The sequence below is a fragment of the Frieseomelitta varia genome, unplaced genomic scaffold (assembly GCF_011392965.1).
Source record: "Frieseomelitta varia isolate USP_RPSP 00005682 unplaced genomic scaffold, Fvar_1.2 scaffold_907, whole genome shotgun sequence".
Classification (NCBI taxonomy): domain Eukaryota; kingdom Metazoa; phylum Arthropoda; class Insecta; order Hymenoptera; family Apidae; genus Frieseomelitta; species Frieseomelitta varia.
In genome coordinates, this window is record NW_025110709.1 from 12899 (window position 1) to 24810 (window position 11912).

At 39.1% G+C, this 11912-nt stretch overlaps 2 protein-coding genes and 1 pseudogene across 2 annotated transcripts in view; 2 read left to right on the forward strand and 1 right to left on the reverse strand.

The window, feature by feature from the left end:
- LOC122537408 (nucleolar protein 56-like) overlaps positions 1-1344 on the forward strand; it is a 2511-nt gene extending 1167 nt beyond the window's left edge. Inside the window, exons 2-3 of the mRNA XM_043670538.1 lie at positions 5-348; positions 429-1344. Coding sequence (XP_043526473.1) covers positions 5-348; positions 429-1329 — 1245 coding nt within the window. The 3' untranslated portion in view covers positions 1330-1344. The remainder of the gene's footprint in view (positions 1-4; positions 349-428) is intronic.
- LOC122537402 (nucleolar protein 56-like) overlaps positions 1-11912 on the forward strand; it is a gene marked incomplete at its 5' end in the record, with an annotated part of 25887 nt that overhangs the window by 11199 nt on the left and 2776 nt on the right. The window lies entirely within an intron of this gene.
- On the reverse strand, positions 1478-4350 carry LOC122537401 (annotated as a pseudogene).

Below are 11912 nucleotides of genomic sequence, written 5' to 3' on the forward strand. Positions count from 1 at the left end.
ACAGCTGTTTTTAGATTCATGTATACCAAAATCTGGAAAAAAAGACAAAGTTGTGCTTGGAGTATCAGATCCAAAACTTGGCGCTAGTATTAATGAAGCGTTAGATATAAAATGTGATCATGCTGGTGTCATTCCAGAAATTCTTAGAGGAATAAAACTTCATTTCCATAATTTAGTAAAACATTTCACTGCTAAAAGTTCTGGAATCGCTCAACTTGGACTTGGCCATAGTTATTCTAGAGCTCAAATTAAATTTAATGTCAATCGTGTGGATAACATGATCATACAAAGCATAGCTCTATTAGATCAGTTGGACAAGGATATTAATACATTTTGTATGCGAATAAGGTAATTATTAAAATAAATACATATATATAATCATAAGTATAAAGTACTCAGTTTATTAATTATATGTGTATTAATTACAGAGAATGGTACAGTTATCATTTTCCAGAGCTTGTAAAAATAGTTCCTGAGAATCATATGTATGCCAAAGTTGCAAGATTAATAAAAAACAGAAAAGAATTTACAGATGAAAAATTAGAAGCCCTAGAACAAATTGTTATGGACACTGCGAAAGCTCAAGCAATTATGGATGCATCCAAATCATCTATGGGAATGGATATCAGTCCTATTGATCTTCTTAATATTGAAATGTTTGCAACTCGTGTTAGTTCTTTGGCTGATCACAGGAAACGATTAGCAGAATATTTAAGACTTAAAATGACAGGAATTGCGCCAAATTTGGCTACATTAATAGGTGACCAAGTAGGAGCCAGATTAATAGCACATGCTGGATCTCTTACAAATTTAGCGAAATATCCTGCTTCTACTGTACAAATATTAGGTGCAGAAAAAGCCTTATTTAGAGCCTTGAAAACTAGAGGTAACACTCCAAAATATGGACTGCTGTTCCATTCGTCGTTTATTGCTCGGGCAGGTACAAGAAATAAGGGTAGAATTTCAAGATATCTTGCGAATAAGTGTTCTGTAGCATCAAGAATTGACTGTTTTATTGATAAACCAACTAATATATTTGGTGAAAAATTACGACAACAAGTGGAAGATAGATTAAAATTTTGTGAAACTGGAGAAGTACCTAAGAAAAATATTGTTGTAATGAAAGAAGCTTTAGAAGAAGTGCAACTAACAGCGAATGTGGAACAAGAATCATCCAAAAAGAAAAAGAAAAAAGATAAAAAAAGGAAAAGAGAAATTTTAGAAAATGGAAACAAAAATGAATTTGTTGAGAATAGAATAGGAGAAGAGGCTGAAGAGTCAGTAAAGAAGAAAAGGAAGAAATCAAAACACATAAATGAAAATGAATAAAAAATGTAAATATTGTCTTTATGTAATATAATAATATATTTATAATCAGATTTTCTTATTCATATCAATAAAAATTATTTATTGAATATTGAAATTTATGTTTAGAAACAACTTCAGTCATACTAGCAAAATCTAATCATTCCTATTATAAGATAAAGTTTATAATTGACTTAATTTAATTTAAAGATATATCTTCTATACGTTGTATAGAATATGAGACCCCTATAGCAAGTACAGAACCATCATGGCTAAAACTAAGTGCAGCAACACCAGCGTTATATCTGTGAAACTGGCATTAACGTTTTTTGTTAAAACCATCCCAAGTATTCAACATAACCATCTGAACCACCAGTTGCAAATGTATTATAAGTTGAATGAAAACTAATAGCACTGGATATATATGTTCCACATTATTTTTCTTTATCCTATAGCATTTGAAAGCATATTTCTTTTTCTGTGCTTCTGACGTTGTATCCAAATATTCAACAGCAACACGGCCCTCTATACTACTAAGAACATATCCCTAAAAATTATTAAGATTTAAAAATAAATAAAATTTAACATTAATGTTAAATTAAATCAAAACATTGTCTATATAACGCTTTAATTTATTTAATTTTTAAAATATCAAACCTACCTGTTCATTAGGAAAACCTTTAATACAACGCGTTTGATGTTTCAAACTGCTTTCTCGTCTTTGAAACATACCAGCCATATTTCTCAAATCCCAAATACAAACTTTGCGTTTGGCAGTACCTACTACAAACTTGTCTCCACATACAGATAAAGCAAGAACAACATCAGGTTGTAAATAACTACCTACACAAGTGGGTGTTCTAGGATCCCACAACTCACTGCTGCATTCCATCCACCAGTTAATATTGCATTTACTGCAGCACGATATTCAATTTTTCTAATTGGTTTATCATGTGTTCCCATGATTGATTCTATAAGACAATTTTTCTCATGATTTTTTTACATTATAATGAACACGAATAAAATAAAAAGTGCCTGTGTGCACTTGTGTGGCTTATTGTGGGTACAACACAGATAGTATTTGGACGTCCTGCTCCTTCGGCATCCGATCGAAGGAAGTGAATATGAAAGTTTTATTCTTGGCGCGATGAACTTATTTTTCACATCTCCTCTTCGAATTCGTTTATGATGGGGACCATTGCGATGAAAAAACTTACCGAGCCTTGGAATTGGTAGTCCGGTACGACTACAATAGAAGATACAAAGTAACGAAGGACATGAAATATGGTCACGAGAGATTCCTGCCGTCGAGAAATTAGAAGTTATCAAGTTGCTTTCCCTGGCTCGATGAGTTTGTCCTTTGCGGTACGATTTTCATCCCCATTGTGTTCGGCAAGACTGAACAGTTCATTTCTACCTGAATAAATGAAGTTTAATGCAAAAGAAAGTGATTGTTCTATTATCCGAAAATTCCACTATCCGGCCACTTTTGTCTCCTTATTAGTTCGGATACGGTAGTCCCTACTGTAGTTTGTTAGGAATTCATCAGCGCTGTGAGCCATCTTTAAGTTCGGAGCCATCGTTACTTCAAGAACAAAAGTACAAATCAGAGAAAGATATGCAGTCAGTCACAAAAGTCTTCATATACCTCATAACTTTTAATTATTATAATAAATATAGTAATTTAAGCTATTTCTTTTTTGCATAAAATTGTGTGTTAATTCAATTCAGACACATGTTAAAGAAATAACATTGTTTATTAAACTTATTAACAAAAAAACGTCAAATATAAAAATGTAAAATATAAAGCCACAAAAGTGTTCATACACTTATAATATCTACATACGTAAAACTAGAGAAAACTAAACTTAATATTGTATCAGGTAAAGTGAAAAGTAATGTCGTTTTTTTGTGTGTCATTTTGAAACCAATGTCGTGCAACCTCGCCGATTAAGTACGTTAATATTATTTTGAAGCTCTGTTCATACTGTTACTGTTTTTATTTCATTTTTTTTATTTTTACAGATAGTAAAAATGTTAAGGCCAAAGATCGAAGAGGTGCAATTGCGGTGTTTTGTTATTTTTGTTTGATAAAGTATTAAAACCCAAAGAAGCTATCAAAAATGTTAATGAAACTTACGGGAAATCTTGAATATCTATAAATGTTGAATATCTATAAATGGCAACGGTGGTTCAAACAATTTAAAAACGGCGACCGAAATCTTAAATTCTCGCTGCATGCGGCCTCGCATTGTCTTGTTACAAGATGCATCGTTGTTTATTCACCAGGACGGATCGTTTTTTTAATAATTCCGCCTTTAATCTTTCATCAATTGGCAACAGTAAATCTCTGCTGTGATAAACTGACCAGGTTTTAATAAATCATAATAAATCACACTCGAAATATCCCACCAAATACATAAAAGAATCTTTTTTAATGTCAAAGATGGTTGAAGTGTTTAAACCGGTTTTTTTTTAAGTGGATTGCTGTAAAGTATCCATTTTTCGTCTGCGGTAACAATTCTTTTCAGAAACGGATCTGTTTTATGCCTGGTCAGCAGCAAAGAACAAATAGTGACTCGCTGATCTAAAGCGGACGGCGTGACCCCCCTGCCTGCCTGTCTTTTTAAATGATGTTTTACAGTCGAGCAGAGACAGCCGATATCCTGCGACAATTTCTTAATGGTTTTGCATGGATCTGATTCCACCAATTTCAAAACATCGTCATCGATTGTTCGTGGTTTTCCAGATTTCGGCTTATTCTTAAGATTTCGGTCGCCGTTTCTAAATTGTTTGAACCACCGTTGGCATTTACAGATATTCAAGATTTCGACGTAAGTTTCATTAATATTTTTTGTAGCTTCTTTGGACTTTAATACTTTATCAAACGAAAATATCTGTGAAAAATGAAAAATCTGTCTTATTCTAATGAAGCTTTATGAAATTGTAAAATATAAGTTTTCCCCCCATTTCTTGATCTGCAAAAATATAATTTACACAACATAATGTGCCCCTTTGTACCAAATTTGTAAACACATTCAACATTGGTCGAAACACGGATAAGAATATATTCCGTAGATATGTTTGTATTTTTCATTAAATCTTTATGAATTATTAAAGATTTATATTAAATAAATAACAAAGTTTTGTTATTATCATAATACTGACAGGCAAAGTAGTTTATAGAAAAATTTCGAATAATATTTTGATCAATAAACGTAATTTTCAACTAATGAATTATAGAATTTGTTATTTGTCATAATTTATGCACTGCATAGTTATAATAAAATTGTTAATAATTTAACGTGAATTTTAATATGTAATATAAGGAATATGTAAATGATAATTTTAATATTTTAATATTAATAATAATTTAAAATAGTTGAAAATTTAGTTAATTAAAAAATTTTTTTAAGAATGTTTAACACAATATATAAATCATTTATAAATAAAATCATGTATTAATAATTTTAAAATTTTAATTTTCCATGTATTAGAAAAAGTTGTGATAAATATGGATCGGGCTCTTTGTGATATATAGCAGAATGATTGATCACATTTATTAGCGCTTCACACTTCGATATTGAAAGTTTGACAACACTGTAAATACATACATGCATATTGTACTTCGTCCGTGCCTCCAAATTCCGTTACAAAAAATCTATTTGAAATTATTTGAAACTATTCCGTTTTATATTATGCATCTATGTATCACAAAGAGCTGTATCCATATTTTAATATTAATACACATTTTAAATATATAATTATTTATATTTCATTGTTTTTAAAAATAATTTTTAGCTAACTAAATTATTTCCTAAAATTATTTTGATTAACAATTGATGACTGACTACCATATGTGAGCGAATGTTAACCATGCCGCCCTTTCCTAGGCGTGGGGAGACTTCCTCGCCTATTTGGTAGGAGAGGCCACTCGAGATTAAGGACTATGGGCCGATTCTAATGTTTATGACCGACGCCTGTAAAACCGAGGTAGGGTATCCGGACGAGGGTTGGATACCTGAACGAGTACACGAAGCCAGGCGACATTCGGTCGGCAGAACGTCACCGAGATCGCACGTCGGAGTCAGTCTTCAGATTAGCAACTATACACTTTGTTATAAACGGGAATTCCATTGTAAAATTATTGCCTACATATCAGAAGTGGGATTACCAACTTTACGCCACTAGAAAAACTTTAGTGCGGGCGGCGTGTACGAGATAGGTACGGTGCAGTGTTGCAAGTGTCAGTGCGATGCCGAAGCAGTCGAGGAAACGTGATCATGAGCGGAGATCGAAGGCGTTGCATGAAGCGGATATGCGAGCGAGATCGTCTCCGTCTCGATCCAGGAGCCGATCCAATAGTTCGGAGAACTACTATCGGGAGAGGGAATCGAGGAGATACGATTATCGCCGATCCCATACCCCAAGGGACCGCAAAGTTCGGCGAGAGGAGGCGTCGAGGAGTACCGAAAGGTGGAGAAGAGGCGAGAGGTCACCGAGCAGGAGCCATTCGAGAGAACGACGGTCAAAGGATAGATCGACCGTGAGCAGAGATGATGGTACACGGATGTCCGGTGAGTCCGAATTTGCTAAGTTGACTTCGGCGTTGACGGAGGCTATCCGAATGGGCTCGAGTCAGGCAAAACGTGTTGCGAACGAACGAGTTTTACCGGAATTTGATTGGGAAGTTGAGGGTATATCCGTGTTAGAGTGGTTAAGGAAGATTGATGAATTTTCTAAAGTATTTCACTGGGAGGATACCGACAAGGTCTATTTCGCGATGATTAAGCTTCACAGCATCGCGAGGAGGTGGTACGACGGGTTCAAAAGCTGCCCGCTAACTTGGGCTGATTTGTCGAGCGCGATTGTCCGGCAATTTTCGGGGGAGGAGAACTTTGGGAAGCTGTTGGACGACGCAAGTTCGTACAGAAGTACCCCGGGCCAAAGTCTCATCGCGTACTGCTTTGAAAAAATTTCGAGAATAAATAGACTAAATCTAGACGTTCCCGAAAAAAAAATAGTAGAATATATTGTCCACGGGATACACGATAAACAAATTAGAATGAGTTTAACGGCGGCAAACAAGGAAACAATTCCCGAGCTTACGCGCTGTTTGGAATCGTTCGCGGTAGAACAGGCTGGACATTCGAGGGAAATCAAGGAGGGAAAGAAAATAACAGGTCCGGAAGGGGCAAAAGATAAAGGCAGACGGGTAGACAGAGAGGCGACATGTTATCGTTGTGGGAGATTGGAGCATAAAAGAGCTAATTGCACGGTTATCGCGAATCCGAGGAGGAATAATGTTAAAGACGACCGAAAAATCGACTGGAAGAAGGGTAAGAGGAGCGTCCCGAACGCGATGGATAGGCCGAATTTGACGAGATGTAGATATTGTGGCAAAACGGGTCATATGGAAAGACAATGTTTTAAGAAACAGAAGGTATAGAATGAGGGCAACTTCGTCGGACCGGGCAGACAGCGAGGCTGCTCCGGCTCAAGTGCTTAGGATAGGGTCTAGCGAGGTAAACAAACCACCAAAGAAATGTATCCTAGGGGAAAAAGAAATGCTGTGCACGGTAGATCTGGGTAGTGGTTGCTCGCTCGTTAGAGGAAGCATTGCTCAACGGCTGAAACTTTGAAACATTCAAAAGAACGGATACAACGCTGTCCGGTTTTAGTCATTCCCTGGTCGTACCTCTGGCTCGCTCAGGATCGACGATATTCCACTAATGTTAAGTGTCTTAATCGATCCTGACGACCAGTTGTCGAAAGAGGCCATCATCGTGATATTTTGAGCAAGCCAGGAGTACAGGCGATATCTGACGCAACCGGGGTGACGTTTCACGCTTAATCGATTAAATAAACGGGATAATAAATTGGAAGTTAATGTGGTGAACGTCGACGAGAGGAAAGCGATCGAAATTAACGATATCCATTGCGGAGAACTGGACAAAAAGGATAGGGCGCGCCTAGCAAAACTTCTCAATGACTACCGAGACTGCATTTCTTTGAATTTTCGCGAGCTAGGCAGAACATCCGCGGCACAGATGAAAATCGAATTGAAGGACGACGAACCGGTTTATCATAAACTTTATCGGTTGTCAAAGAGCGACAGGGAGAAAGATTTGCAGAACAACGGCATTATTCGGGAGAGCACTTCGCCATACAGTAGCTCGGTAGTGCTCGTTCGGAAGAGGAACGGGGAAATTCATATGGCGGTAGATTATAGGACCATTAACAGAAAGACTAAAATTATTAAATTCCCACTGCCAATTATCGAGGACCAAATAGACCAGCTTTGTAACAAAGAGATGTTTACCTCGCTGGGTTTAAAGTCCGGGTTCTATCAGATCCCCATGCACCCCGATTCGGTGGAAAAAGCGGCATTCGTTACGCCGGACGGACAATGGGAGTTCCTACGCATGCCATTTGGACTAGCGAACGCTCCACCTGTCTTCCAAGCAATGATTATGAGAATGCTCAAGGATCTTGCCCTCGTTTACGTAGACGATGCTCTAATACCATCGATGAATTTAGATGAAGCCTTTACGCAATTAGAAAAAGTAGCTTTTCGGGTAAATAAATTAACGGTGAACTTGAAGAAACGCAGTTTCTTCCAGAGAAGGATTAATTATTTAGGACGGGAGATTTCCAAAGAAGGGAAGAGAAAAGATTGAAGCCGTTTTGCGGACTTCGGATCCGCAAACCGTGAAACAGGTTAGGCAGTTTTTGGGACTCGCGGGCTACTTTCGTAGGTTTATTCAGGATTTCGCGCGGAAAGTGTATCCGCTGACGAAACTATTAAGCAAGGATGCTTGCTGGAGCTGGAGCCCATTAGAATCTGCCGCGGTGCGAGCAGAAAATTAAAAAAATATTGGCCGATAGGCCCGTTCTAGCAATTTACGATCCGAAACTCGAGACCGAGGTGCACACGAACGCAAGCGCGATCGGTTTGGGAACGATACTGTTTCAGACTCACGAATCCGGGAAGAGAATAGTCGCCTACTATAGCCGCAAGACTACCCCGGAAGAACAAAAGTATCTCCTACGACTTGGGAACGTTGGCCGTTTTTACTGCATTAAAAGGTGTTCAGAGTGTATCTCCTGGGTATTAGGTTTAAAGTAGTCACTGATTGCAGTGCAATCCGAGCTACTACATTGAAAAAGGGCATTCAGCCCCGCTGGTGGGTCTATTTACAAGACTACGACTTTGTAGGGGACCCAGGCAGTACCATAACTAATACAATAAATATGTCGCTTTCAACGACGTGGACCCTGGGACTCAGTACCGTTAAGGCCATGAGGTAATTGCCAAAAAAAAAAACCCTTATGGCCCTGACCGTGCAGTTCCCAATTAAGCAAACAACTTCCAGACTCTTCGACGTGGAAAAGACACAAAAGAGTCGGGGGTATATAAGACCCGACTCCAACGCATCACTAATTCTTAGTTCTTCGATACCGAGGTCCACGCTAGAAAGTATGTCTCCACCGTGCTGCCTGTGCACTGCTCCACTCACAAGTATCATTTTGTTGTTATTAGTGTTTGGACGACAAGTCCGTTGTTGTACAATCTTTGTAAGTACGTTGGTTAAATAAACGTTACCTAAAACACTAAAGACTTCGACATTGTTTATCCGGGAGGGAAATTGGCACACGTCGATTATTTGAGCCGCAAACCGGTGGATTGCTGTAGATAACCGGTGGATGCAGAGTGGATAAAGGTCGCACAGGTCCAAGATCCGAAAGTTATACGAAGGATACTAGAGGCAGGCGACAGCCATCCACAAAGCAATACTTCGATAAGTATAATTTAAAGTCGGATGTGCTATTTCGGAAAACCAAGGCGGGGAATAAATGGGTCGTCCCAAAAATGTCACGTTTCAACGTAGTCCGGTACTGCCACGATGAACAAGGCCATTTCGGGCTGGAAAAGACGCTAAGTATAGTGCAGGAAAACTATTGGTTTAAAGGTATGCGGAAATTTATTTCGAAATATGTCCGGTCGTGCCTTAACTGCCTATATTATGAGTCTCGGAGCGGTCGAAAGCCGGGACTATTACACCCTATAGAGAAGGTCGCAGTACCGTTTCACACGCCTAGATCACGTGGAGCTGTTCGTTCGTAGTCGCAAAAAGAATACACAGATTCTTGTCATTGTCGATGGGTTTACGAAGTTTTGCGTGCTCGAGCCGGTCCGGGACACGTCCGTGAGGAGTGTTTTGAAGTCGCTGAGTCAACTGATAGCAATCTTCGGAGTACCAATCCCGCATCGTGACCGACAGGGGATCCGCGTTTACGTCCCGCACTTTCGGAACGTTTCGAGCACAGCGTCAAACACGTGCTAAACGCAGTGGCTACACCACGGGCGAACGGACAATGCGAGTGGATGAATCGCACAGTCCTGAGTTCAATCGCAGCTACCTGCGCCGGCAAGGCAGAGGAACTTTGGGACAATGACGTCAAAAGGGTCCAGAGTGCGATTAACTGCTCTGTTAATCGAACTACGCGGAAATCGCCGACGCAACTTTTGTTTGGGTACCAGCCGCGTAGCATGGCGGACGCTAGGTTGTTGGCGCAGATCCAAGACACTTTAGATCAGATAGATTTAAAGGTATCTCGGGACGAGGCAAAAAGGGCCACGGATGCAGAGCAACAAGGTCAGAAGAAGAGGTTCGATATGCGGAGGTATAAGCCTCCGAAATATGACCCGGGTGACGTCGTTACGTTCACGACCAGCCCGGCGGCAACTGGTGAAAGCAGGACCGTGACGGCGGTGGCAAAGGGATCCTTCAACGTGACGGCTGTGCTACCTAACGATCGGTACGAGTTGCAGGATTTGAGGGATTTAAAGAAGTCACCAAACAGACGCACAGTGGTAGCAGTCGACGCCATGAAAAGATGGGTTACCTTTGATGCCACCCGATAATTAAGGTGAGGGGACGAACGATTGTAAGATCAGGGCCGAGTTCAGGCTTCCTAGGCGTAAGACGTGGTCCGTCTTACACTGGAAAGGAAGCCTGTGCGTAGGCCGGGACCAGGGTCGAGTTCAGGCTTCCCAGGTGCAAGATGTGGTCAGTCTTATGCTGGAAAGGTCTGTGCGTAGGCCGGGACCAGGATCGAGCCCAGTACGAAATTGAAGTGGTTGGTCGTCCCTGCGGCCGATAAGTACACGCTGACGAAGCTGGAGACCAGGCTGTTGGTCGAAAAGGGACAGACGATCGGATCGACTCGTTCAATCTACAGAGAAGTAAGCCTAGTCTGAAATCGACTGCTGTGTCTTTATTCTGATGATGTAGGCCGGTGATTGTCCAAAGATCTAGCCACGATGATGTCTCGGAACTGATCACTTCGAGATGGTCGAGGCTCGAGTTGGACAAGCACCCTTGGATCATGGAGGGTAGTACTAAGTCAGGTATCTGTTAACTATGTTACAGGAGGTATAATTGTACAGCGCGTCGAAGGCGACGGCTATGTCAGTATGGACGAATGTGAACGAATATTAGCCACGCAGCCCGTTCCTAGGCCTGGGAAAACTTCCTCGCCTATTTCGTAGAAGAGGCCACTCGAAGGTAAGGACCATGGGTCGATTCTAATGTTTATAACCGACGCCTGTAAACCGAGCTAGGGTATCCAGATAAGGGTTGGACCGAGGAAGATACCCGAACGAGTGCACAAAGTCAGGCGACAGTCCGTCTTCAGTTTAGCAAGAAAATATACATTTTGTTATAAACGGGAATTGTAAAATTGTAAAATTATTGCCACAAATCAAAGCAAAAGTGCTATATTTTAAAATGAATTCAAGTAAAGTTTTACATGATTTTTTCCACGATTTTATACAACTTGTATTTTTAATTATTTTAAAAATTTGTTTAAATTACCCAAGTGTGAATATTTAACATTTTGAAGTTGAATCGGATCGGATAATTTTGATCGAGCTGAAGTGAATACTTTGTAAGACTCTGAAACAAAGATCGTGCAGCCTATTCCATGTCAAATTTTCAGATTTGACAACTATGCTTTCGTCAGGAAATCTTAAACTGTCCCATTAATGTAATTTTCATTTGTCATTCTGCATGATCACAATGAAGGCAATCAGAAAGAGAATGTGAATGAGTAGTATTCAATGAGAATGTATCATTTTGATTTCGTGTAAATTTCAATAAAGTATGTTAAAATATGTCATTAAATTTTTGACAAAATTGTAAAGAAATTCTGTAGTATACTTCAGAATCCATGTGACAGTGAGATATAAACACGGAGTGTAGAGAACTACGGTTCCTAGAAGAAATAAGACTGCCTTAAGTCAAACAAAACAATCATTAGCAGGAGAGACTTTGCAATTTAATGCAAAAAATTCAATGCAAGCTCTCGAACGATTTGGACGAACTGCAATTCCTTCGAATATACGTCAATAATATAATTTATTTTATAAAATCATTCTACAAATCCATATTTTATATTAATTCTTGCATAGTGAATGCCAGATTATTGTGTTCTCTTAACTATTTCGTTCCGAAAAAAATTTCTCTAGATTAAATAATATCCAATTATAAGAATATTCATAAAAATATCGACAAAAATATTAAAGTTCCATCATCACTTTC